At 44.9% G+C, this 27884-nt stretch overlaps 3 protein-coding genes across 4 annotated transcripts in view; 2 read left to right on the top strand and 1 right to left on the bottom strand.

Moving 5' to 3' along the window:
- Positions 1–808, bottom strand: part of ASB3 (ankyrin repeat and SOCS box containing 3) — a 33486-nt gene extending 32678 nt beyond the window's left edge. For both annotated transcript variants that reach the window (XM_074578642.1, XM_074578644.1), the window contains exon 1: positions 763–808. The gene's annotated coding sequence lies outside the window, so the exon portion shown is untranslated. The remainder of the gene's footprint in view (positions 1–762) is intronic.
- Positions 796–14870, top strand: ERLEC1 (endoplasmic reticulum lectin 1). Its single transcript, XM_074578645.1, has 14 exons — positions 796–1050; positions 1684–1788; positions 3055–3135; positions 4022–4099; positions 4238–4301; positions 6341–6381; positions 8721–8944; positions 11365–11494; positions 11939–12100; positions 12788–12847; positions 13277–13401; positions 13825–13902; positions 14102–14177; positions 14583–14870. Exons 1-14 carry the CDS (start codon positions 811–813, stop codon positions 14652–14654), a joined length of 1536 nt encoding a protein of 511 aa, XP_074434746.1. The 5' UTR covers positions 796–810; the 3' UTR covers positions 14655–14870.
- An 8128-nt stretch (positions 14871–22998) lies between these two features.
- On the top strand, positions 22999–25623 carry LOC141740261 (toll-like receptor 2). Its single transcript, XM_074578636.1, has one exon. It carries the CDS (start codon positions 22999–23001, stop codon positions 25621–25623), a length of 2625 nt encoding a protein of 874 aa, XP_074434737.1.
- The last annotated feature ends 2261 nt before the right edge of the window (positions 25624–27884 follow it).

Here is a 27884-nt window from a genome sequence, read left to right as displayed (position 1 = left end):
TTCGTATACTTCTCTCAGTAAACATTTTAGTCCCCACTAAATTAGGGTTCATTAGGGTTTATTAAGAATCACTATATGTTGCCAAAACGTTCCTGCTATCCCCATACGTCACCCCATCGCCGATTGCAGAGCAGGCAGTAAGTTACCCCACTTTTCTCCTTCCTCCAGAGTCTCCACTTCATTCCAGCTGTGTCTTATAGTTCAGTCTTAACTGGAGATAAATTTACGAAGAGGGGGGTGAAACACCGGAACAGGCTGCCCAGAGAGGCGGTGGAGGCCCCATCCCTGGAGACGCTCAAGTTCAGGTTGGACGGGGCCCCGAGCGCCCTGATCTAGTTGAAGATGTCCCTGCTCACTGCAGGGGGGCCACGCTGCGTCGCCTTCAAAGGTCCCTCCTAACCCAAACCATTCTGTGATTCTACAAACCCGAAAGTATGCACGCACGTCGCCCTGCGGGCAAACGAGCGATGAAGAACGACCTGAAAAAAACCATCCAGTACCTTTCTGCGATACTAACTAGCAGAACTTAGCACGACTGCAGCTGTTACCTCCCCCCCGAGAGACTTCTCCTTAGCCAGCCGAAGGCGAACGCGCAACACCGGCCGGGCGGCGGGGTGGTCCCTTAAAGCGCTCCCCGACACCCTCCCACTCCCGCCCCGCAGCCGCTAACGAGCCCGGCGCCACCGCCACCCCCCCGCTTTGCGCGGGTTTCCACACAGAAACGGCCACTCTCCGCACGCTCCCGCCCCTCAGCTCACTCACCGACCGCCTCCCGCCAACGGCCCGGGCGGAGCGTGGCGGCTGCCCCGGATGTTGATGGGCCCCGGCGGAAGCAGACGTGGCGGCGGCGGCGCCCGCCCTCCCTCCCCTGAGCCGCCGGCCGGCATGAGGGGCTGCCGGCACCGGGCGCCCACCCCGCGGGCGCTGCTCTGTGGGCTGCTGGCGACGGCGGCGGCGGCGGTGGCGGCGGCGGAGGGTGGCCGCGCTCTGCCTCAGCTCAACGACGATATCCCCTTCAGGGTGAACTGGCCCGGCACTGAGTTCAGCCTGGTCGGTACCGGCGGCGGGGGGGGGGGCGTCTCGCTCCTACCGAGCTGGGCGGTTATAACCGTGACAGGGTGGCCTCGGCGGCGGGCGTTGGGTCGTTTGTGACCCCCTCCTCCCCCCCCAGCGGCACCGGGGTGGGGGGTGTCTCGGTTCGGGGTGCTCTCAGCACGGCCGCGCCTCAGACATCGCCCCCGGGTTTGGCAGGGCTGGCGAGCAGCCGGTACAGCGGGCCGGGGGGCGAGGTTAAGTCCTGGCAGCTGGGGGAAATCCCAGGGAAATCTGTCCTAAAAGCCAACGCGGGAACGGCCGGTTGCAAACGTAGTGGTTGGGGAGGCTGTTGCTTTATTAAAGGTCCTTCGTCAGAACTGGGAATGTGTAAGCAGGAGTAAGCTGAGCGTGGAGGAGAGCAGGAAGGTGGCTGGGAGTAGAAGGATCGAAGCAAAGGAGAAGGCAAGCGAACGCTGGCAAGTGTAGATGCCAAAGCCCAGTCCTGTGATTTATCCAGGAAATACTCTGGACCACCTGCCTTGTGAATTAACTGTACCGGTCGTGAATTCAGGAATAGTTCTAGCAAGTAACGTTAAAAAAAACCCAAAACCACCACCTGACTAATTCATAGGTTGGTTGTTTTCGTAGCCTACAACTGGTGTCCTGTACAAAGAGGATAACTACATTATAATGACCACTGTGGATAAAGAAAAATATAAATGTATACTTCCACTGATAGCAAGTGGCAATGAGGTAAGTTCAGTCAAGTCTTTTTTGTAATTATAAGCTGTAGACAAATCTTTATTTCTTTTCAGTATCTTTTCAGTTGCTTTTCTTTTTTTTCCAAAATAAAGACTTTTTTCTTTTCCTGTAAAAGGAAAATCATCTTTAGAACGCTTCTCATTTTCACGGTTTATAGTAGATGCCTTCACTTTGTGTTACATACTTGCTCTATACTAAGTGGGGCCAGTTTGAACAATCTTGAAGTCCTTATTTGGCAACAAACAATTGCTCAAATTCTGTTCTGTTCTGTTTATTGCTGGGTCTATCACTGCTTGGGAAATTCTTGTATTTTCAGTAGCATTGTCAAATTCTAGGCCGGTTAACAACTATAAAGGTTGTTAACGCTGCTGTCATGATCACTGTATCTGAGAATACTATCCCAGTAGTGGTTTTCTACCACCAGTAATTTTTATTCTCCCTCATCGCTTCCTCAATCGGAAATCTGAATGTACAACGTTTAAATGAAGAAAATGGAAAAAATGAAGGCAAAAAAAAGTATATAAATACGTTTGTTTGTATAAGAGAAGATAGATTGAGGAGGCCTTTGGTGCAGTTTATTATTGGTCATTTGTTCCTCCAACAGTTAATTTTTTTCACAGTGTGAGAACTTGCACAGCCAAGCTCTGCTCCTGTGTTGGGGACCTCCGTTTTGACATAGCTCTCATCCTTTATGTGACTGACAGTACGGAGTGCTTCAGTACTAAATATTTTCTCACCTACACTGAAGAACTCTGTGTGGAAATCTCTTCAATGGCATGCATGTTTATAGAGCAAAAGATACACGGAAATAAACTTCCACAGTATTATGTATGCTTTTTTTGATCCATTTTTTTTGTAATTGTGTAAAAGCTGGGTGGTATTCCAATTATAGTGCACCAGTGCAGCATCAGCATTGACTAACAAATGAAGAGACTGTTGGTGCTGTTTTCCTGTTCACACCCCAAGCTGCCACGCTGGATGTGAGCAGCTGAGAGCTCCTACTCTTGCCACTTGTGTATTTTTTTTAAACCACAAAACTTTTCTGACTACTTTATTTGTGACTTTTATTTGTTTCTTCTCACTAAACTGAATTATCTTTTTTTTTTTTCTAATCACCACACAGATCCTTCAGAGCAGGAATTAATGAGGTTTTGTACTGCTTAATTTTGCAATACTTTTTTTTTTAATATTGAACATTAATATTAACGAACCAAGCCACTATTAATTTTAATGTAACGAAATATCCTTCTATTCTAGGAAGAAGAAAAGGACTATAAAGGTCCTACTCCAGGAGAATTGCTGGAACCTCTTTTTAAGCAAAGCAGCTGTTCATATAGAGTATGTTACTTCTGTGTTGATAATTTAAATGCTAATCAAAAGTTTACAATCCAGTTCATTTCAAGGTTTAGTGTAGTGAACTGTTTGGATAAACGTGTCTCAGACTTCAGGTACTAATTCAATCCAAAAATAAGGTCTCCACAACCTAATAACTGTATCTTAATATTGCTGATAAAATTATGTATAATTGAAGATGTCAGGGTTCATTGGGATAAATTGGGTTGCTATAGTAGCAATTTAAAAATGTGGATTTAAAATATTTATTTCGAGGAGTCAAGTCATAATGTGTCACAGTCTAATGAAAAGCATTTCTCAGGAAGCATCAGAAGACCAAAACAAACATAGTTCTAGATATTCTGAAAGTTTTACAGGTTTTCGTCAACTGTTGTCCCAGTTCAGACTTACATCTTACATTACAAGAACAAGCCTAATACCGAACCAGAGAGAGCAAAAGTGGCCCAGTATTATACCTATGCAACATGCCACTCAAGTCCTTGAGGAAGGAAGAGTGGGTAAAGCACAACTGGTAAATGGCCTGTGCCCATGGCAGTTGCCAAAACCAGGCTGTGGTGAGTCACTACAGCTTAGCCTCAGTGGTTTGGGAGCAAATTTACTCTTTACATCTTACTTATCTTATTTCATTTTTTTCCTTTGTTTTATCTGTGTGAAAGTTAAGGAAACTGCCTGTTCTGTTTATTTGGAACATCGTCAAAATGCTTGGGGAACACTGAGACCATTCCCTGTGCTATTGTTTTTGAGGGTGCCCAAGCCCACCTGCTTGGGCTGTGCTTCATTGCTGCAAAACCCAAAATTTTCAGGGAATTATTTTTTTGGGGGGGTGCGTAATGTATCCAAACAGATTTATTTAGTTATTTATTTCTTTAAGATTGAATCTTACTGGACTTATGAGGTCTGCCACGGAAAACACATCCGTCAGTATCATGAGGAGAAGGAAACAGGACAGGTAAGCTTCTTAGATTTGCAACGCCCTTTTCCACTGGCATGTTCATGCCTAACTCCTCTAGAGGACTTGAATGCCTGTACGCTTGAAAAAGTATGGAAAAAGGTAACTGAAATTTGTTTTAACTTCTTTTCATTGTAGAAAATTAACATCCAGGAATACTATCTGGGGAATATGATGATAAAGAACCCATTATCAGAACCAGGTTTGTCTTAGATTATTTTATTTTGCTGATGCTCATTTAATTACTTGGTTTTTAATTATTACTGTCTGAGAAATATGCTGTAGAAAACGGATTCCCAGTGCAATAGAATACAATTTTGTAGATTACTTTTTTTTTACAAGGTGTATTTTTCCAATGAATTCCTTTTCAGCACCTTACACTGCATCCATCCTGTCAATTTTGCCGTGCTGTCTAATTGAGTAGAGTAATTAATCTGCCATAATTAGTGTCAGGGGAAGAAAACACTTAGTATGAGAAATAGAACCGATATATGCCAGATCAAACTGCGATAAGGTAGCCTGTTGCCACTCTCTTTCTGGGTGGGGAGAAATATCTTTCAAACTCTGAGCAGAGGGCAGAGCGTGTAGCACATCTTGGGCTCTGCTATTCTGTAATAAAATGTACCCTGCAAACCCAAATACTTATAGCCTTTGCAGGTAAATTTGACCCTTGGAACTGTTTGAAAGTCTTTTTTGGGGATCCTGGCACAGATCTTCAGAAATATTGAAGAGCCTAAAGCAGGACTTCGTTGGAAATCAGGTAGCTGAGCCACAAACTCAAACTGCAATTTAGAAGAACAAATTTTCTGGGCACTTGAATTTTTTGCACGTAAATTATTGTAGATGCTGGAGGTTCTGTGGTTGTACCTGTCAAAATCTGCTTCCCTGGGTCGGCACTCTGGCAGTATATTAGTCCAAAGAACTCCAAAAATCCACAGACTAAGTGTTCATTCATCAGAGTTGATAGAAACAATAGAAAAAACATAATCTAGTTTGTTTTGTTTTGTTATTTGTGTTTTTTTTTTTAATAGGCTAGTAAGTAAAAGATGGGCACCACCATTTTTCTCTTCCTAAAAGTGATTAACTCAAACGGCTCAGTCTTGGAGGGCATTTAGCGCTATTAATCCTATTCCTCTGAATTCCTAGCTGTAGCCTTCAGTTAGGTATCTCAGTTCTGAAAAGAAACATGGCTTCAGAAACTGCATTGTTGGGCATGTCTTTATTAGTGAGTTACAGTGCTTGTTTGTGCTGTCGTCAGTCCTGTGCAGAGATGCCTAATTCTCCCTAGATGCTGCTGTACAGAAAACAAAATGTTTAATTTGAGTGACCAATTCTTTTGTGGGCCTAGATGCTGAAGTTACACATGATGATACTTCAGATCGTCATACCTGAGTCTTTTAGGATGTTGACGCTCTGTCCTTTCTGCTTAGGTGGCAGACTGTATTCTTTCTGTGCTTCCTATATAGCAATTCATGCTGCTACTTTGAAAAAATAACATAGATGGTTTCTCAAACCACTGTGAGCTGAATCCACAAGTGTGATATATTAAACTTGGAACAGTTGAATGGGCGACAGCAAAGCAGAGTGGCCTTTTGCTCACCTAATGCTGAGTGGAGTCCAGACTACCTCCTGAAGCAGTTGGGAAGGCTACCTGTGACAGCTTGAAACCCCTGCCCTGTCACAGTGTTTACTCTGGTGATCACTAGTATGGTATCCAGTCTGGCCTCACTTCTTCCTACAACAAGCATACCCTCTGGGGCTGGCTAGGGCGTGGGCTGAAGTACTTGCCTGTTGACTGTCCCAGCCTGTTGACTGTCCCAGCCTGTTGACTGTCCCAGCCTGTTGACTGTCCCAGCCTGTTGACTGTCCCAGCCTGCAATTTGCTCACTTCGGAAAAAAAAAATAGTCAGCTACCTCTCGAAGAACAGCAGTAGTGACATGTTCCTCTGCCCTGAGCTGCCCTGAGGGCCTTCCTGTGGTGCTAGGGATGGATTTGGCCTGTCCTACCAATTCCAATTTGTTTTGAGACAATGCTAACTCATACTTTATTCTGTTTGCTCTGGACCCCAGATATTGCCTGCCTTTCCTCTTTTGCACCTGCTAGTTCATGAAATTGACTCTTGGGAGTTTACACGTAAAGTACTAGCAAACACACAAAACATACAAACTTCTCTGTATATAATTTCATTTTATTTCAAGTTCACAGACTTTATGCTTACCTCATTCTTAATTATTCCCTAGATCAAGAAGAGAAGGAAAATCCAAAAGAAAGTGCAAAAGAGGCAAGTGAAAAACATCTATTTTAACTTTTGCCATTGATAGCGGAGGCAATTTATATATGATGAGACTATGTAATTAGTCCCCTACCAAAATGAGTATCAAAAAATGAAGCTCTGTTCCTGAGCTGCACTCTTCTCGCTTTTGATTTCAGTCCCAGCTCAGAAAGCTTATTTAGTCTAGCTAGTCAAATTTCTTGCCCTTCTACTTATTTACATTAGTTCACTAATCTTAAATGAGATGAATTATAGACTCTTCTTCTATGAAGACAATACAAATAACCATAAAGTCACATTATGGTCTAGCGACAGTTATTTTTCCGGCTACGTCAGAGATCCCAATTCCCTTAGTGACACTTCCATGCGTTTTGGGTAGGGAGAAATGCTTAACAAAATCACTGAAAGATTTCTTAGCTGACTTGATGGCCTGGCCCATAACACTCTGTGCCTTTCCATTAGAGAACTCTTCCATTTGTTGAGGCCCCAAAACTCAATTCTGAATTATGAACTTTATAGCAAAACAATGGAAGTACCCAAAGCACGCTGGAGTTTGCAGTTAGCAGTAGAATTAGCGTATTTGACCTGTGGACAGACGTGCCTACCTTATTTCCAGTTATCCTTCATTTTAATTCTGAAATGAAATTTTTGTCTCCCAAGTTCTTTGTACTGCTGATTTACATAGCACAGAGTGGTTCTTCTGTGGTGGATCTCAGAAGATATACATACCTGATAAGCATTTGGGAGGTAGCTGGGGGAGCAGACCCAAGTCAGAATGTGGCCCATTCTAAGGGCAGTGGCAGTTATGCCTCTTGGAAATTAAAGACAACTATGTTCTTTATAATGTAACTTTTTTTTTTTTTTTTTTAATTTCAGAGGAAGTTAAGTCTTTTACTGACTCTTTTTTTTACAGTATTTTTGATGTACGCACGCTGTCTTGGTTTCAGTCTGTAGAGAATTTAGACTTGCAATTTGTGTGGAATCTCTAGTCGTGACAGGGAAAGAATACACCACGCAGCTAGGTGGTGCTTAAAGTAGCCAAAAACTGCTGCAACTAGAGATTTATCTTCAGTCTTACTGGGGTGCCTTTCAGTTGTATGCAGACAACAGCTATCTCCGTTTAGATTTCTTGAATAGTTACGTTCAAGGAAATGCGTAGGCATAATTTTTCAATTTTTAAGGAAAAATCAGTTGTTTCATTCAGAAAGATAGAAAGGAAGTACCCTTTTTGTCAGCTTTTTTGTACACAACCAGAATATATCTTCATTTCCGACCTTTGAATATTGAAGTATAGTATTGAAGCCAAGGAGCGCCCAAGCGATTAAGTTGCCAGTGTGTTCATTCTTTAACTTCATGAAGGTCTCATCATTTCATTCATGATGGAACGGTTTTCAGGTGGAGAGGGTCAGTGGCCTGTGACAGGGTAACATGGTTTGAAAGCCAAAGTAGGTGAGATATAGAAGGGTCTCAGGTCCCCAGGTTAGTGTCCCGACCACAGAAGGCACCACTACCTTTTAGAACAGAACCTGATTTGTTGTGCACCAAAAACCTTTACTAGCTCAAGCAACAGAAGCAGAAAAAAGTCTAGTTTGTGGGTTCCAGCATGACTGTTGTACAACCAGAACTTTTGGTACCCAGGAACTTTAGCGGCTGCCAAGATAGGAGTCGGGAGAGGAACTTTTACCAGTTTGGGAAATTAATTTCTTAAAGCTGGATGAAACATATGAAGGAACAAGTCTGAAGTGTGTTCTGTACACACTTAAAGTGTGTACAAAAGTGGGATTTACTTTGTATATATCATTAACTTTGTTAGCCACAATAACAGGTGGTGCAGGATACTCTGGATAAGGAACAGCCCAGGCTGGGGATGCTGAGAGGTGTAACACAGGTCTCAGGATGACTTTGCTGGGGCCTTTTTAGATTCTTCATGGCCTGGCACTGAAGTGAAGACCTGAGCTGAGTCTGGCAGAGCTACTCGCATCACTCTGTCTCCTAGACTACAGGGTGAACGCAGCTGGCTTGGTGCTCTTCCAAAACACTGCACCCGGCTGGCAAGCTTTCTTAGAACTGAAATATCAGGCAGCCTGTGCAGAGAAACCAGCTGCTTTTGCAGTCAGATACAGCTGGGCTTTGTAGCCAGACCTCGTGTGGCTCAGTGTATTTGTGCAGTGCTGCGCTGGGGGTAATAAACCAGAGTGTGCTTGGATGTTGCAGAAACACCAAGTAACTACACAGGAGCTGGTTTCAATCCAGCACTGCTGGCTCTGCACCATGTAATAGCTTTTTGTGTTTCAGAAGAGTCGAATGAACTTTACTGTGATTCTTAACTTTTACTTTCTCTCACCTAGATACCTACAAAAAATATAGAAGGGCAGATGACCCCATACTATCCTGTAGAAATGGGAAATGGCACACCTTGTAGCCTAAGACAAAACCTACCCAGGTCGAGTACAATGATGTACATCTGTCATCCAGAAGCTAAACATGAGATTCTTTCAGTAGCAGAAGTGACAACCTGTGAATATGAAGTGGTTATATTGACACCTCTGTTATGCAACCATCCTAAATACAGGTAAGGAACTCAAATTTTGGCTAACGTTATGGCTTCAAGTTTTTATCAATTTCTGTGCATGTGTATGTTTCTGTGGTTTCTGGTACTGAGCTGTGACACTTGCATTTACTTACTTTGGCACGTGCAGTTTTGCCATGTTTTAAGTTTTCTTGTTAAGTTGCACAATATTTGCATTTTTTAAGTCTCTAATAATTGATCCCATGTGAGAAGCAGATGGGAAACGTAACTTGATTTTCAACAGGTAAGTTTCTAGCCCTGTCATTCTGGAGAAACACAAAGTAGGGCATTAAGGCTGCAGGCAGGTTAAGAACACCCTCTGTCCTCATAGTTTATGATTTCAATGTCTTTGGGGATCATCTTAATGGTATTCAAAGACTGCAGATTGCATATGTGCTTTATATGTGTGCATAGACGTCTCTAATTTCAGAATTTTCAGAAAACAAAAGTATAGTTTTCAGCCATGACCTTAAAATTTATTTTAGCAGTACTCCCAGCTTAAGGAGCTCTTATCTGTCCATTTTATTGCCTTACCTTCAGCTGTGTAAGTCATTTTCATATGAAGAATTTGGAGAATTCACAAATTCAGTGTTATTTTCCAAAAATCGTGTTTAGGATTCCTTCCCTGCCCCCCCTCCCTGACCTGTACCATGCATCTAAGCGATACCCTTAGTCTCCATAGTACAGAATTTTGACCTTTCAAGGGGTGTAAACAGAATTGCAAAGTGAACATGACATACAAATGAAGGGGGAAATAATGAACAGGAGTTCTGAATTTCCCATGTACGCAGACATCAGAACAAGTGAGTATTTAATCACTGTTCTGAAATAGGCAACAAAGTTTAAAGGACAAAATCCTCAATGGTGCATTTAATAAACACTTGCCAGTTAGAGTAAATAAGTTATGCTATTATTAAATACTTAGTATCAATTATAAATTTTCTCATGTAGAAGGGGTTGGTAATGCTATGTTATCTGTTGCACTTATCTATTGCACTATTATCTGTTTACTACATGAGCCTTTTAAGCCTCTGTATCAGTAGAAAAACAGAATGTGCCCAGGCAAATCGTTGTGTCATTTGATAAGAATAAAACCTCAAGCTGCTGCCTCCTTCCAAAGGAGGAAGCATGGGAGGCTTCACGGCTACTAGCAGGAAATACTTAAAATAAACATACAAGATCTTTATTCTCCCACTTACGTCATCTCAGTAAATAAAGATAGGTGGAGATAGCAGGCTGGAAACACTGTTTAGTGTCAGCGGAGGTAACAACAAACCAACCTCATTGTAAGTTAAACGCGCTTTTCCTCTCATACTTCACCCACCAAGCCGTACTTCACCCACCATTATCTTATCCAATAACACACTTTGTATTAACTTAGCAAAAGTATAGCCGTTAGTTCTAGTTGTCGTTCTTATTTGGGTACAATTTGACTTTTTTTAAACCAGCGGGAATTGGGAACAGGGAAGGCAGGCAGTGAAAAGTAATATTTGTCTACTGTAACAGTTAGTCTTAATGTTGTTTAACTAAAAGTCAGATAAAACTAGGCTTCTTTGGTACAGGGCTTATTTAATCTAGAGTGCAGCTACAATTTGGGAAGCGTTTTCAGATTGTTTTAACTCCGGTGGTGATGATTATACAACTGCTGCTGTGTATTACAGACTCCTCCTAGGAGGACATCACAAAAAGCCACCTTGCCTCTGAAGCAGAATCTGCCTATTTGTTTTGTAAATAAGCTTTGTCTAAAGAGGACCTTTGCAATGAGACGGGCATGGGAAACGGAACAAATGCTTCATTTGTCAGTAGGACTTGCATTTTGATATTCGCTTTCCTTCACTGTTTTCTGTTACAGCTTATTTGGTGTTTTAATGAGGCCTTCATTTGTGTAAACTAAGGAGAAAGCTGCGCTAACTCCCGCTTCATCTCTTTGCTTTTTCTTTCCTGAAATAAGACGGGTTTTGCAGGCATAGCTCATGAAGAGAGCAATAAAGGAATAATGGGTACATATGCACTATGAAAAGCCATACGTGTCAGATAATATAAGAATGTATTCTTTTAATTATATAGGAACTGCATCTGTCAGGTTTAACCTTTGCCGTTTCCTAGCTTCTGAGAGAGTTTTGTGGAGCTATGACACTACATTCATGGTATGCATACAGTGCAATTTGCCTTTTAATAGGCAGCTTTTTCCTTTTGATGAAGAGGGGTCAGATGGCACTGCCAGTGGTCTGGCAGCGTTAGGAGTGAGACTATGCTGGGCAAAAAGTGTATTTACATCAGCTGTAAGAACAGTGTAACTTTGGCTGAGACAATACGAGAAAAAAAATAACACACTTCAGCCCAGCTCAGTCAGAAACTTAGAGCAACAAAAAAGTACGTCTTTAAGGTGTAGTAAGTGATGTATTGTTAACTCGTTTGGACAGGTTCAGGGCTTCCCCTGTGAATGACATCTTTTGCCAGTCTCTGCCAGGATCCCCACTTAAACCCCATAATCTGGAACAGCTGGAGAAACAGCAAGAAATGATGAAGATGCCTTTTAGAAGGGTTAAGGAGGTAGGAATTGTTTAATTTTACATAGAAAAATATTTCTTTTCCATGATGTAACACATACAACTTTCAGTTCTGTGGAATAAGTTCTCTCGCACAACTTTCTAAGACCATGTCAGTCTTTCAGATGGTCTTTAAGCTTGTTGAAGTCATCTGTAACTTGCTTTGTTTGTAAGGAAAACAAAGGAAGTTAAGTTTGGGCTACTAATTTAAAACTTTTGTAGCCTTCATAGCCTACAGTTTACAAACATGTGAAATTTTTGACTTTTGATTCTTTTTTTTTTTTTTTTTTTAGCTATGCTGAAGACAGTGAAAACAATGACAAGATGCTTTCATGCTTTTTCCTGCAGCCTATGTCACTTAATACTAAGTAATGTCGTATAATTTATAAGACTTTGCAAGGGACATATGAAATCTAAATGGGTGTATTTGTATATACGTTCATTTCAGGAAGAAATGCATTCAACAAAAGAAGAGAAATTTTCTTCCATTCATAAGCCTGTTGCTGTTGGAAGCCATCAACTGTTAACTGTGGGAACAACACACATCTCCAAACTGACCGATGACCAACTTATAAAGGAATTTCTTAGTGGTTCCTACTGTTTCCATGGGGTGAGAAATAAAGCTATGCATAATAAAATAGCTACCCCTTAATTGCACGTACCGGTTTATGTATTGTATTTATGTATTTGTATATGTATTATGTATTTGTGTAGTTTTTCAATGAACTCTGATAGTTGCTTTCTTACATGCATGATAATTGCCTTTCCCTGCATTGATATCGGGAAGGCTTATATATACCAAAGGCTATGCCAGAAAGGTATCGTTAGTCTTTCCATTGGAAATCAATTTATTTGAGCAGACAGTGAAATGAAAGGAGATCATGAGAATTTTTCAGTGCTAATTTTGGTAATGAGAAGACAAAAAAAATCTGATAAAACTTATTGAGAGCCAGCAGAAAAAAAAAGCATCTGAAATTTTCCTTGTCTTTGAAGGAGGAAAGTGTTTCTTTAAAGATGCAAATAGTATACAAATAGTTTAAGGAATTTAGTCCTATGCAGCTCTTCCAAGAGTCGTTGCTTAAGCTCATTAATTCCATCTCTTGCCTACATCAATTAGTCTAATAAGAGATTCTCTCTCAGTGCGAACCTTGAATTAACATATCTAATTAATAAGTATGGAGTTTTGCAGCTAAAATAGCCAGTGGTTTAGGTTCTGGAAGGAAATGGATGTGGTGGTTTTGGGGTGTTTTATTTTGTTTGGGGGTTTTGTTTTAACGCTGGTTATACCTCTCCCTAGGGTGTTGGTTGGTGGAAGTACGAATTCTGCTATGGCAAATACGTTCATCAGTATCATGAGGTATGGTTAAATAGTTTTATGTTCTGCCACTAGGTGGCTGGGGGGGGGGAAAGGGTTAGAGAATCTGTCTACAGTCTGCAAAAAGAAAAGAAGCGTCCCTTTCTTGGCTAACCAACGTCTTGGGTTTAAGAATTTCAGAATTTAAATCCTCCATATGATGCCTAAGGTTATGCGGTGAGATGTAGGTACCACATCAGGTAGAGCACGGTGATAATCAAAGCTGAAAAAATGTGGGTCTGCGTGTGGGAATGCTCTTCTGGTCATTGAAACGCTGTTATTAGCTCACGCCTCACGCCGGCTGGGTGGCTGTTTTGAAGAGACCATCAGCTTGACTCTTGACTCCAATACAAGATCAGTCACAGTTTTTCCCAAATGCGAGAACATGCTATGTTGACAGCAGTTAAAAATTACTAGTTTTTCCTTTTTTAGGATAAGGAAAGTGGCAAGACTTCCGTGGTTGTGGGTACCTGGAGCAAAGAGGAACACATTGAATGGTCCAGGAAGAATGCTGCTAGAACCTACTATCTGAGAGAAGATGGCACACAGACAGTTAGGTACGGTTACAGTCCCCACGGTTACTGCTCTCGCTGTCTGCTCCCGAATTGGTCTCATACTTGCGAGGGGGAAGAATAAATGCCACGGCCCACTTCTGAATATTCACACACTGCAGTTTATGAATAGATACAATAAACTGTCAAGAGCAGTATGTATAGATTTATTCCCCGCCCCCCCAATCAACGTGCAACATCGGAAAAGGGAATTCAATGCTCTGGATGTAATGCAGAGAAAAAAACCTTCCGATAGGGAATAACTACTTCCTTCTGCAATAACTGAAATACAGCATGGTACTTCTTGGTTTTGTGTATTACAGTTAAATATTTGAAGAATGACGAGATACTGTACCACACAAGTTAGCTGTGTGCTTGAGAATGGTGTTTAATATTTCCAGACTTTTTCTTTCCAATCTTTTGTGGCAGGATGGTGTCTCATTTCTATGGAAATGGAGATGTTTGCGACTTAACGGACAAGCCGAGGCAGGTGACTGTGAAATTGAAGTAAGTTAATTTTTTTAGTAAACTGGTGTTTTGTGCCTCTGCTTCCTAGGGCAGAGGGGAAAGCCTCTGTTCTCTTTGTAAAGCTCAGAAAGCAATGATTGTTAGCTTAGTAAAAATGCTACAGATACTAGGGAAATGCATGTTTTAGTTTTGTGCTTATTACGTGCTAAACACTACAAAACCTCTCTTCCGTTTTCAGATGTAAAGAATCGGATTCCCCTCATGCTGTGACCATATACATGCTAGAGCCTCATTCTTGCCAGTATGTCCTTGGGGTACGTAAAGACAAACTTGAATTCTGTGAGATCAGGGGCCACCTAGTAGAGGGCGTCTCCAGGCGCACGTTTAAAGTAGCCCCTTCCTTCCAGTGACTCGTCACAAGAGATTCCTGTGGTGTACTTCAGCCCGTAAACGTAGCTGCTAACCAAACGCTGCTTTTTGTGCAATGGCATTTGCTTAGAGAAAGGACGGTCATTGTTAATTACGGTAGTTCCATTGTTAATAAGCTACAGAGGTCGTACCCAAAAGTAAAAAGCACCTCCTAAATTTTACAAAGCGATGCTGGAGGACTGTGCCTCTTGCAATCTGTTGTCATTAAGCTCAGGATCTTCGTTGCAATCCCTTGTAAAAGTTTATCGATGATTTCGTAGTCTTTAATGGTTTGATCTCTTGTGTTTAAGGTGGAGTCTCCGGTCATCTGTAAAATTCTGGATACAGCAGATGAGTATGGGCTCCTTTCAGTGCCCAGCTAAAGCCCGTGAAGCAAGCCATACCTGGCGACAGCCCCGCTGGCGTTTGCCGCATTAACTTCCCCTCTATGAGATGACAAAGGCAGAGAGAAGCTTTCAGCCACCCAACCTCACCAGCGGAACTCAACAAGATGAGGGACTCATGAACCACGTTGTGTATAACTATGTGTATATAAGAGATTATCGATGAACTTTTAATGATTAAAATCTTGTCTTGCACTTCCTGTTTGACCTTGGGTATGACACGTTCCGCAATCGGCGTTGTCATCGTTAAGGTATGAATTATCAACCTTAAAAAAGGCAAAATAAACACCTCTCAGCTTCGAGTGAGGAGTTTAGCTGCCAAGAGAATGAAAAAAGTGAACCAACACTTCTTGCTCAGGAGCTTTCAGCAGCCACCGCAACACCAATTGTGTTGTAATAATTGTTCTACTGCTGGAACTTACTTTGTCCAAACGCAACTGTTACCTCTGTTTGATTGCTTGGAACTATATTAATATCACAGTCCTCCCTCCTCTTACCTTACCTTCCTTCAACTGATATTTCTTCTCCCAGCCTGGGCTGCTTTCCAGGACGGTTTTTGGGTGTGTTTGGTTTTGTTTGTTTGTTTTTTATATTAACACCACAGGGTTCGTCTTAATATATTTATTTTGCTAAACATTCTTACTGACATCAGTCAGGTTTGCTGGTTTGCGTCTAAGGATGCCAAGGTATGATACTAGCGATCTGCAATCGGCATTTTTTGTGGCGGAGTTGTTGGTATTAGTCAGACCTCTAGACTCCCGCTCGTCTGTATTCAGCCACGCGTGTTGTATGCGTGCCCGAGTGCTTTCCTTTTCGGTGACAAAGACTCGGGACACCCACCTGCCTCTTGATGGCCAGGGCCAGGCTGGAGGTTCTGTTTTCTGGGGCCATGCCTACCTCGCAGATAAGATTTTTGGTGCAGGCACACGAAGCTTTAGCCTGCCGGCAATATACGTTCCTAGAAGATAATTGAAATATTACTTGACAGCAGTATCTCAAGTAGATTTCTATTATACTTCTAAAATAGCCGTTTCTCAAAGAGGTGAGAGAAAAGGGTTGCAAGTTACTGGTTTGCAGCCAACAGCCACTGTACCCTCGAGGATTTCCTTCCCTCAGGAGAAGATTGTAGGGCCGTTGCAGTGCTTTTACCAGGTGTGATGTTGATCACTTGTTTTGGGGCCGAGTTACTCCAAATCGCAGACGAGAGTACGTGCGTGTGTCCTTCATGGGCCGAGCATGCAGTGGAAGGAGTCCAGAAATAGCGAGAAAAGCTTAGCCGGTGCTGTCTCTTAGCTAGGTTACACCATGGTGAGCCCAAGGGTGTTGTGTAGGGTCTGTAGTGATGCGTGTGCTAGAAGCAGCAAAAGCTGGGCAGCGTTTCAGTCCATAGCGACAGTGTACATGTAGCGCCTTGGTCGTGTGTGAATTCACTATGTTTCCTCTTTTCTCAAGCTGTTGTGCAAAAGGTAGAGGAATTTCCTAACTCTGTCTAATGGAAATCTGCCAACCATTTGGCATATGACTTGTTGCATACTACCCAAAATGCCAAATTAAGCGGCTGGACTGTTGCAATGTAAGAACCCAGTTTATTGTCTCGTATAGTAGAATACCAAAAGGGCAGCAGGAGGATGATACAGCATGTAAAGTCAAAGTCATCGCTCCTGATCATATCCTTGTTTCTGAGGGCTTAGCCACATGTCAGAGGAAACTGAAAAAGGACGAGAGACTTAGATTTTTTTTTTTTTTTTTTTTTTCCCCCCTGGAGGAGAGTATTCTACCCCCATTTCCCTCCCCCAATCTTCTGGGGAAGCATTAGATAAATAAGCAAAAAGTGTTAAGTTTTAATCCTGTGTTTAGCCAGTAGCTTTTAGAAGAGAGAAGACATTAAAAGCTGTATTCTCCTGACGTCAGATCTTTAACTTGGTTTCCTCAAAGTTCTTTTACTTGCCTCAACGGTCACCTGGACCAATCTTCTCGTTAAGGGTCCGGTATGAATCTGAGCCCCATAGCGACCAAAGTTTGCTTTTGGCCACACACAAGCAACTGGTCGCACAATCTGCAAAGTTTTTGGAAGGGCTCACCTCCTCACTGCTTACCCAGCTTCACGTCAGTGGTTCAGCAGCAGCTCCTCCAGCTGCAGCCTCATGCCTTAGCTGCCTTAATCCCAGTTCCGGACACTGCCACAGGCATCACTCGCTCAGGTCCACCGTGGCGAAGGTGCGTCCCAAGTCAACACGCAGTAAGAAAAAAGAAACACACGTTTATCCTTTGCGTCTCTAAAGTGTCTTTGCAAGGGGCTGGATGAATCCTCTCGTTAGGGCTCTGGCAGTAGGCGGAAGCGTGAGGCTTGTGCAGTCCCTGGGGGTAGTTTTAGCTGCTCCGCGTCTGCTTGGCTGCTCTCAGGAAAGGCGATACGGACACGGGCTGAGCACCCAAGGCCCAGGTTTGGTGTGGACGTATGCGCCATGGCACCCCGCTGCAGAAGGCAGGCAGGCGGCATGGCTTGGGGCAGTGTCAGACTTCCTCAGCGTCTCTCGGGCCAGGTCACATCAAAGGCAAGGGAAACCACAATGCGCTAAGCCCCTCAGTTGTGGCTATTAATTAGATCAGAGGAAAAGATAAGAATAGTTATTTTGCAGAATGTGAAGAATTCCACTTCCCCACGGAGGAGGGAAGTTGCCGGCGCGATGGGGAAGCACAAACTCTGTGGCTAAGCAGGCACAGCATCCCAGTGCCCCACTAATGCCAACTTTGGCCAGCTGAGCAAACCACGCTGCTGCCAAACCCATGACATCTGTACCCGCTTCTCCATATTCCTCAGCCTCTACTTCCCCTTGCACAGGAAGCAACGCGCTCACAGACGTTCCGGCCCTGCGGCTGAATTACACATGAGCGACCAAATCCACAAAGGTAAAGAACACGCTTTTCTCTTCTGCCCTCGCCCATCTCGCCCGGACCAACTTCTGCCTTGGGAGAGAACCACGAAGGTGGGAGTGAAGGGAGCGGGAAAGATGCACACAAAAACCTCAAAGGGTACGGCAGGCCATGAGTTGATACTGCTAGAAATAATTAAATGATACATAATTTTATGTTCTAACACATTTCAATCTAGAAGAAATGTGCAATTGGGAGTAACTTGCGGCTTCAACCCTCTCCCAGACGAGCCCTGGCGTGCGGGAACCTGCCAAAACCAGGGAAAAAACAAGACTCTTCTGGTAAGCGTAAAGCACAGAGCAGAGCTGGAGGGCTGCGGGTTTCTCTGCTCGTCTGCTTAGATTTACGCCCGAGATCTATTATTGCAGGTTTGCTTCTCAGCCTGAGCGGCAGAGTTGTCTCCATGCTCATTTAAGAAACCAGCAACGTTGGAAAATAACGTGACCGGCGGACAGCAAATCTGCAGCAACGGTACCGCTATCACCTGCCATTAGCTGGAGGCAATTCCATTAAAGGAAAGCAGATTTGGGAAAGTGAAACGTGCCACTTCTTTTAGGTATTTGCTGCTACGAGGAGAGTTCAAAGGCTAAGCTGGTTTGGGTGCCAAAGCACAGGATTTATCCGCACAGAAAGAACAAACATCAGTAACCAGCACATAAGAAAGCCGCCCCACGCCCCCACCCGCTTTACTTCCTCGGACAGGAATGCCTAAAGCCCACTTGTGGGCTCCACCTACGCAGCCCAAACCAGTGGAAGAACAGCAGCGCTCACTCCCTGCCAAGACCTGCTGACTGAACATCGGGAAATTAAATCAGAATTGTCTACCAAAGATGAGAGTCGTGTCTTTATCGCTATGTCTTTATCCGCGTTTCCGCTCCAAGACGCGCCTCAAACAGAGCAGCCATTAGACCTCAGACGACAGGGATTCACTCTGGAGCTCATTCTTAATCGTCATTTCAATGCGCAAATTATTAATTCATTGCAAGGCCCACCAAAAAAAGCAGAGAGAATATTTATGCAAGACATGGGCACAGCTGATAGGGGTGGCTGAGAGGAGTCAGTGGCTCAACCTGCGAGGCAAGGCGCTCCCTGGGAAGTTTCACATCGCCGAAGGGGGTGAAATAAGACGATCAGTCTCAGAAAGATTTTTCTCAAGTGGTAAAGAAACGCGGGGTATTATTCCCTCTCTCTGCGCAGAGGCAGACAAGTGCACTCCCAGGTCGGAAATGTTTTATTCGTACAGCTACACGGATCGGACTTTGAGTTTCCACCCAGCCCCCAAGTCTAAGCCCACCTTAAGCTCATCTGAGGTCTGGTCTCCCGAGGGCTGGTGCTCATTCTGGCTGGATTTGAGCAAATCTTGCCCAGGTTCAGCTCTGCTCCCTCAAATGCCACTTCTAGCGCAAAACCCCCTATCCCCTGCAGAGAGACGGCGAACAAATGGAAGAAGAGCTGTTTTGGGAACGAAATCTCTTGATTGAGTCCTTGTGGGGAACCACAACCCTGCCTTGGTTCTGCTCTCAGCCACGTTGCCTGTGCTTTGCCCGCTCACTCGCACAGTCCTTTTTTCTGGTGGGCTGCTCTTCCCTCCACGATCTCCAAAATAAGAGGTTGCCTTCAAAAAAGGGGAAAAAAAAAAAAAAAAAAAAGAGAATAAAGGAACGCACAGAATGTGCGCTGGATGAAACGAGTTAGGATAATGCCAGCACAGCACGTCGGCAGAATAACCACCCCTGTATCGAAAAATACTCTTTCTTTCACTTTGTCGCTTTATTTGTCACGTTATTTACTCTCACGGCCAGCCGGAGAGATGGGATTTGGTGGGGCCTGTGCTGGAACAGAGCTGCTCCACCTTCCCGAAGAGCGGAACTACAGACTGAGGTTCAAGAGCGGCACAGCTGTATGGAGATGAAGGTGGGCAGACTCCGCAGGGAGAAATGGCTGTCTACGGCGGGGGGCGGGTCGCTCCACGTTGAAAGCAGGAACAAGATATGTCCAAAAGCTCTTAATTTCCTGTCTCTTCTCCTAAAACAAGTTATGATCTGTCCGAAGAACGGATGACTTCAGGGCAACTCCCAGAACCTGCCAGGGCAGGAAAGTGCCTGGTCAGAGTAGAAAGGAACCACAAAAAACCTCGGGGTTTTCCAGCCCCCCAGGACTGAAGAGGGGAGCCTCTGGGCCGCTGCAGGAGTTTCCAGTCACTGGCAGTTACAAAAGAGTGGAAAAAAACCTCATCGATAGCGGAAAAAAGCAGAGCAGATGACAGAGCTCTACACCTTGTGCAATCTGTTGACTCCCCTTCTGTTGGCACCACGAATCCAACGAGTTGCAAACAAAGAGCCCACCTTTCACGGCAGCACCACACACACCAAGAAAATCTCTCGTTACTTTTTTCCCCAGTTAAAGTGCACAAAAGGCACAATTGCTCACTTTGGGCACACACGGCCTCGTATTCACACAGAAGAGAGCCCAATACAAAACCCTCCCCATCTTAGGAAACACACCCCACAACACCTCACATCACAGCAGTAAATCGGTTCTATAACCCCGTGGTCACGCTTGGTGCTTCCAGACCTTCCCTGCGATGCTCAGGTATCACAGAACCATAGAATGTGTTGGGTTGGAAGGGACCTTTGAAGGTCATCTAGTCCAACCCCCCAGCAGTAAGCAGGGACATCTCCAACTAGATCAGGTTGCTCAGAGCCTCATCAAGCCTGGCCTTGAATGTCTCCAGGGATGGGGCCTCCACCACCTCTCTGGGCAACCTGTTCCAGTGCCTCACCACCCTCACTGTAAAGAACTTCTTCCGAATGTCTAATCTAAACCTGCCCTGCTCTAGTTTAAAGCCATTGCCCCTCGTCCTATCGCTACATGCCCTTGCAAACAGCCCCTCCCCATCTCTCCTGTAGGCCCCCTTCAGGTACTGGAAGGCTGCTATAAAGTCTCCCTGGAGCCTTCTCTTCTCCAGGCTGAACAACCCCAACTCTCTCAGCCTGTCCTCACAGCAGAGGTGCTCCAGCCCTCGCATCATCTTCATGGCCCTCCTCTGGACCCGCTCCAACAGGTCCATGTCCTTCTTGTGCTGAGGGCTCCAGAGCTGGACACAGGACTCCAGGTGGGGTCTCACAAGAGCAGAGCAGAGGGGGAGAATCACCTCCCTGGACCTGCTGGCCACGCTTCTTTTGATGCAGCCCAGGATGCAATTGGCCTTCTGGGCTGCAAGCACACATTGCTGGCTCATGTCCAGCCTTTCACGCACCAGTACCCCCAAGTCCTTTTCTGCAGGGCTGCTCTCTATCACATCATCCCCCAGCCTGTATTGATAACAAGGGTTGTCCTGACCCAAGTGTAGGACCTTGGACTTGGCCTGGTTGAACTTCATGAGGTCTGCTCGCGCCCACCTCTCCATCTCGTCCAGGTCCCTCTGGATGACATCCCGTCCCTCTGGCACATCGACCGCTCCACTCAGCTTGGTGTCATTGGCAAACTTGCTGAGGGTGCACTTGATCCCACTGTCTATGTCACTGATGAAGATATTAAACAGCACCGGTCCCAGTACGGACCCCTGAAGGACAACACTTGTCACCCCTCTCCATCTGGACATCAAGCCATTGACCACTACCCTCTGGATGCGACCATCCAGCCACTTCCTTATCCACCATCCGTATCTCTCCAACTTAGAGAGAAGGATGTTGTGGGGGACCGTGCCAAAGGCCTTGCAGAAGTCCAGACAGATGGTATCCGTAGCTCTCCCCTTGTCCACTGATGTAGTCACTCCATTGTAGAAAGCCACTAGGTTGGTCAGGCAGGACTCACCCCTGGTGAAGCCATGCTGGCTGTCTCGAATCACCTCCCTGTCCTCCTCCATGTGCCTTAGCATAGCTTCTAGGAGGATCTGTTCCATGATCATCCCACGCACAGAGGTGAGGCTGACAGGTCAGTAGTTCCCAGGGTCCTCCTTTCTACCCTTTTTTGAAAATTTTTAAGGCAGGAGCGAAGCCAGCGGGTACCTTGGGACGACATTGTTCACAGCATCTAAGCCTTAAATCAAGCAACTTCCACCCTCGATTTTCTCCTGGACAAGCGGCTGAGCAGCTGCTCGTACCGGCGCGACAGGGAAAACTTTAGAGAGATGTCACTGGGGAGAAGCGCCTCCGGCACAAGCCCCCTCCACCAGCCTGGGGAAGGGGAGCGGAGCTGCAGAAGCTGCTGGTCCCGGCGAGGCCGGATGGCTCCCGTCCCGCCCTGCTCCTGAGGCTACAAAAGGCGTTGGCGGCGGCAGCGGGTACCGGCGGCAGGGGAGCGACGCCGAGGAGAGCGGGTGAAAGAGAGGTAAGAGGGACGGGGAAGGAACGCTGGAAGTACAAGGGTGCTCTCGCCCTTAAATCTGCAACGCTTGCTTTTAACACCCCGGGGTGTTGCTTACCCCCGTGGTGCGGCGGCGGCAGGTTATCCCCGCTCAGGGAGGATGCGGCGTGGTCTGGTGGTGGGGTCCCGCTGGCAGCGGAGGGCCCCGGGGGGGATGCAGCTGGCAAGTTGTTGGGGTCCCTTCTCTTCAGCTAAACTCAATGGTCCGAGTCTGGTGGGCAGCAAAGGGGAGTATGGTAACACTAGGTTGCTCACCTGAAGGTCTGCACCTGCGTTTTCAGGCGGATAAATACAAGCCACGGACTGTGGGTGTCAGGAAACTGGTGACAGGCAGAGCCGGGACAGGAGAGGAGCTGGGCAGTTGTGCTACCAGACAAAGGGAAGTCTCCAAAGATGAACGATGCGCAGGCAGTGACCTCTCCTGGTGCAGGCTCTCTCATACAAGCCTCCGATATCCTACTTCAAAGCAAACTTTTCCTTACTCTGACAGCTAAGGCTAAATAAACGGTCACTAGTAGATTCTTGGCAGAGGGCAAACCTCCAAGGGGATGGGATCACAAGCAGATATGTGGTCACACAGTTACACGGAGCTCCCTGACGCGTTACTCTTGAAAACGCTACTGAAGTGCCCGAACAGGTTTTGGATGGGTCAGACTTACCTGGTTGTTGGGTGCCGGGACGAGAGACGTAAAACCCCCGTCCCCGCCAGCGGTTATGAAAGTGCATTTCGGATTATGCAACGGAGAGATGCTATCACAAAGGCTGCTCGACTTTATCTCCGATTATCTGAAATTAATAGCGCTCTCCCTCAAATCGTTCTCCGACACCATCTTCTATTGTTGCCTCTGGAAAATAATAATGAAGCAAGACGTATTTTTCTACGTAGATAAAAAGGGATTCACAAGGGATACAACGAATGAAACAATTTCTGTACTTGCAAGTAAACTACAATATTTTTTTAAGGGTATTCACTAACATAGAGCATATTATAATGATGGAGTTTACATTTCTTTTTTACAGGATGAGGATCCTTATTGGAAGCCTTCATTTGTACTTCATTTCTATCTTATTCAGTAGGGCAAATGGATTCCTAATTCTGAGAACGCCTACAGCCTACGCCTTCCCATTTTATAACTACTCCTATTTAAACCTCTCTTCTGTATCAGAAGCACGAGCTCCAAAAATGGCAAGAGCTCTCAACTTCTCACATAACGTAATTGAAAAAATAACCAAGAGAGACTTGGAAGGTTTTGAGGCACTGCAAGTTTTAGACCTTTCCTACAATCAGATTAAGGACGTTGAACCCGGCGCGTTTGAGAGTCTGCTCAGCCTTGTTTCTCTGAATTTATCATTTAATGATAAGAGACTTCTTATATCGGGTCTTCCACCCCATCTGAAGCTCTCGCCCACTGGCAAAGACACAGGGTCTTTGCGGCTTTATAAGTATTTTGACAAACCCTCAGAAGGTGCTCCGGAGCCTTCTGCATCTGCTGAGGAGCTGCCACACGCAGGAGGTCCCTCTGTCCTGCAAAATGTTAATGCGAGGCTCAGACGAAGCACAGAGAGTCTTCTTCGGAGAGCAGAGAAAAACGCAACGGTCTTCCCAACAGCCACGTTAAGGCCTAATTTCTGCGCAGCACCAATAAATGGGATACTCAATCTGTCAAACAGCAAACTCTCCGAGGAAGAGCTGACAGCAAAACTGGATGAGGATCTCTGCCAAGCTCAGCTGGACAGTATTTTGGAGCTTGACATTAGTCACAGTGACCTGGAAATGGATCTTCTGTTGCTGTTCATCCTGGTTTTGCCAATTAAAAACGTGCAGTCCATTGATGCCAGTTACAACAAGTTAACAATTAACATTCCAGATGTTGAGGCGTTCTGCAACTTCCCATTCAGCAAGCTTTTGTTTCTAAATATCAGCAACAATCCCATAAACAGCTTGGATACACTGTGTCTCCCTTCAACCATCAAGGTAATCGACTTGTCCTTCACCAACATAAGTCAAATACCCCAAAATTTTGCTAAAAAAATGATTAACTTAGAAAACATGTACGTTCAAGGAAATCACTTCATATATACTGTACATCCAGAAATGACTAACGCAGCGACAAGATTTCCCCCCGGCACCGTACATATTAACGCTATTTCATTTGTCAGAAACGAGGCTGGTACACCCATCGAAAGCCTTCCAAACAAAGTGAAACATCTGAAAATGTCCAACTGCTCCATCGTAGAACTGCCAGAGTGGTTTGCTGACACAATGGAAGAATTATTGGTTTTGGATCTCAGCAGCAACCGGATTTCCGTGCTCCCTGACTTACCGATCTCCCTGAAGCACCTTGACATAAGCAACAGTGATATTAAAATAATACCCCCCAGTCTCAAATCCGTCTTCAACTTAACAGTATTTAATATTCAAAATAATAAAATTACAGACATGCATCCCGAGTATTTCCCGTTGACTTTAACGAAATGTGACATCAGTAAAAATAAGTTGAACACGCTGTTACTAACTGATGCCCTGGAGAAACTTGAGTATCTTAATGCTTCTGGAAACCTGATCACCAGACTGGAAGCCACCAGCCACCTTTCTGCCCTTGCTAACCTGGACAGCAGTCACAATCTAATTTCGGAACTCCCTGATCACTTTGGCAAATCTCTTCCAATGCTGAAATATTTTAATTTGTCAGGGAACAAGATCTCCTTCCTACAGCGTGGCGCTCTCCCAGCTTCTCTGATTGAGTTAGACATTAGCGACAATGCCATTACGACCATCGTGGAGGACACTTTTGGCCAGTTAACCAGTTTGAGTGTTTTGACTGTTCAAGGTAAACATTTTTTTTGTAACTGTGACTTGTACTGGTTCGTGAACGTCTACGTCCACCACCCCCATTTGCAGATAAACGGCAGAGGAGAACTCAGGTGCAGCTTTCCACCAGACAGAAGGGGCTTGTTGGTGGACAGCAGTAACCTCACGCTCCTGCAGTGTTCCCTGGGCATCCAGATGGCTATTACAGCTTGCGTTGCCGTCCTGGTTGTTTTGGTGTTAACGGGCGTATGCTGGTGGTTCGATGGGCTGTGGTACGTGCGAATGGGTTGGTACTGGTGTATGGCCAAGAGGAGGCAGTATGAGAAGAGGCCAGAAAACAAGCCCTTCGATGCCTTTGTTTCATACAGCGAACAAGATGCAAACTGGACGAAAGAGAATCTACTGGAGAAATTGGAAACTGATGGATTCAAGATATGTTACCACGAGAGGGATTTCAAACCGGGGCATCCCGTACTTGGTAACATTTTTTACTGCATAGAGAACAGCCATAAGGTCCTTTTTGTTCTCTCTCCCAGTTTTGTAAACAGCTGCTGGTGCCAGTATGAACTGTATTTTGCCGAACACCGGGTCCTGAATGAAAATCAGGATTCCCTCATCATGATTGTGCTGGAAGACCTCCCGCCTGACAGCCTGCCACAGAAGTTCAGCAAACTCAGGAAACTGCTGAAAAGAAAAACCTACTTGAAGTGGAGCCCCGAGGAACACAAACAAAAAGTGTTCTGGCACCAGCTAGCAGCCGTCTTAAAAACAACCAACGAACCGCTTGTGAGAGCAGAGAATGGATCTGCTCAGGAGACGTATGAGATGGAATGAGACACAAGGACGTGTAAAGATTGTGCCTGAAAGGTCTGCGGTCAAATAAAAGCGTTTCTGTGTTTACCTTCCGCAACGGCTGCTGTGTTGCAACGGGGTTTGTCTTGGGCCGGTCCCAGGCGAGGTTACTCATGGGTTTGCAGCGCCCGCGTCACTCCCTCTGAAAAAAGGAATCCCTTCTCCAAAGGGCTGAGACCCAAACACCGATAAACAGCCTTTTCTTCCTGGGTGCTTGATTTTTCTTCAGCTATTTCCAGCATTTCTTAAAATGCCGCGGATGTCACCTGAAAGGAGGAACAGCTCAAGTCACGCTGCATGTCCTAATTGTCTTTTTGAGATTATTGCAGTGAAAAGCGATGTCATTCAAAGGTAAGGTTGTAGTTCAGATTCTCAACTCTAGCGCAGCTTAAGACGGGAACACGCACTGTGTACACGTAAGAAAAACGCCAACCCTGTCAGTACACAGGTGACAGCTTCTTTCTATGTTTTAGTGGGAAAAGATTAAAGATTTACTTAATGTGGCCATCCGAGAGACGCAACTGCAAATCCATGCTGCGACATAATTTGGTCTAAGTAACAGGTGGAAGAGACCAGACTTTAAAATCTTTTATAATTACAGATTAACATATACAACCAGACAATCAAAAAAGAGCCAGCTGAGTGTGTCGGTCTCTACTGTTAAATAATTCGTGTGAGCTCTATTTAAATGCTGTTATCATAAATCTCTGAAGATTAAGCAAAAAATGTCTGTATATTATTATTTAGACTTCGGAAAGTTTCACTTGACACCATCAGCCTGACCCATTTTGACTCAATTCGGCGCTACCTCTGCATAGCCCTTGTCATCACCTAGTGCCACTTCTTAATTTTATTTATCGTATTTGAAAAAATAAAAAAAATTCAGCTGATGTAGTTTTCACGTTAGAGGAAAATCCACAGAGAGTGACGGGAAATAAGCACCAGGTGAGGACAAACCATTTAGCGTGGCACAATCTGGACTCGCTCATCAGATGAGCAAACCCAAGTGACTTAGCCGGAGCAGACCAGCTAGCCAGGAATGCAGAGTGTCTACGCACAACATACGCACGCTTGGAGCTCAGGCTCTGAGAAGGAATTAGCTCTGCTGTGACAAAATAAGGCTAACACCACCCTACCTGACGCCAAAAGAGGAAACACGAAACAAACATAAGGAGATGTCAGCAAGTACAACTCTTCTGCAATGCGTCTGGAAAAGGAAAAGATCCAGCTGGAGCAGTGCAGGGTCTTCACGGTGTGCTGCTCCTAGAAAAAGGGAAAACCCCACACCGCGGCACGTAGAATGTTGGACTCCCGGAACCAAGGTTCAAGGACAGCTTTTGTAATGAATGAAAGTATTTTTCTAATACTAAATGTAAACCCATTTTAAATAGGATTTGACAATGACCTGTTGTCAGCATTTATTAGCACATAATAAATGATATTTTAAAGTCAATTTGCCAGAACTCATTAAACTTATGGATACGGTACTTGGTATAGCCATGAAGTGCGGTGCTTGAAGTTGACAATAACCAAAGAGCCGTTCGAATCAACGCAACCCGCATCAATTGCACCACAGGACAGACCCAGTGCTTGCAGACCCCAGAAGCACTTTGAAATCGCATCCTCTCCCTTTGTTCCACGGTGCTGGCTCTCCAGTTTTCCACCGGTGCGAACAATGAGAAGCAGAGTAGGACTTACCCTCCCCTACCATCTCCATTTACAGAGAGATCTCTTCGCACGCTGTGCAAACCCACCTTTCCTCAGCGAGCATGAGGAGTCACGCATGCTGACTGTCATGCAAACAATTACTTTCCCGTTCTTCAAGCGGCTGGCAGCCAGCTAACCGGTGAAAGGGAGAGCTGGGACTGTTTTTTTCCTGGCATGTGGAGCACGAGCAGAATTGCTTACCAGCAGCCAGCGGCAGGACCGTTTACGTAATCCTCCATCCACCTGTGGCATCAGTGCAAATACACTCCTCTTAAATACTTAAAAAAAGTTTAAAAAAACCCATTCAAAACAGACAGAAGGCAAATCTAGAAAATGTCCATAGGACTCCACCTTAATCCTTGCAAGACTGTTCTATCATTTTAAGGTATTGCACTGTCTGCCTTCTCTGTTTCCATCACGAACATCTCCCGCTGTAGCCCTGCTTTGCTACCTTGTGGAAGAAGGTGAAGAGATGATGATGCGGGTAAGCTCAGTCCTTGGAGTTTTTACTTTTTATTCCCTGTGCCGCAGGTGGA

Source organism: Larus michahellis, chromosome 3 (genome assembly GCF_964199755.1).
Source record: "Larus michahellis chromosome 3, bLarMic1.1, whole genome shotgun sequence".
Taxonomy (NCBI): Eukaryota; Metazoa; Chordata; class Aves; order Charadriiformes; family Laridae; genus Larus; species Larus michahellis.
The sequence above is the reverse complement of the archived record's forward strand: the minus strand, read 5'-3'. Positions and strand labels throughout refer to the sequence as shown.

Bases quoted from the DNA above. Each gene is read 5' to 3' on its own strand.
- ERLEC1 (XM_074578645.1), top strand. From the start codon at position 811: ATGTTGATGGGCCCCGGCGGAAGCAGACGTGGCGGCGGCGGCGCCCGC. The intron at 6,382-8,720 runs GCAAGTGAAAAA...TCTCTCACCTAG, and splicing joins CAAAAGAAAGTGCAAAAGAG to ATACCTACAAAAAATATAGA. The intron at 13,903-14,101 runs GTAAGTTAATTT...TTCCGTTTTCAG, and splicing joins CAGGTGACTGTGAAATTGAA to ATGTAAAGAATCGGATTCCC.
- LOC141740261 (XM_074578636.1), top strand. From the start codon at position 22,999: ATGAGGATCCTTATTGGAAGCCTTCATTTGTACTTCATTTCTATCTTA.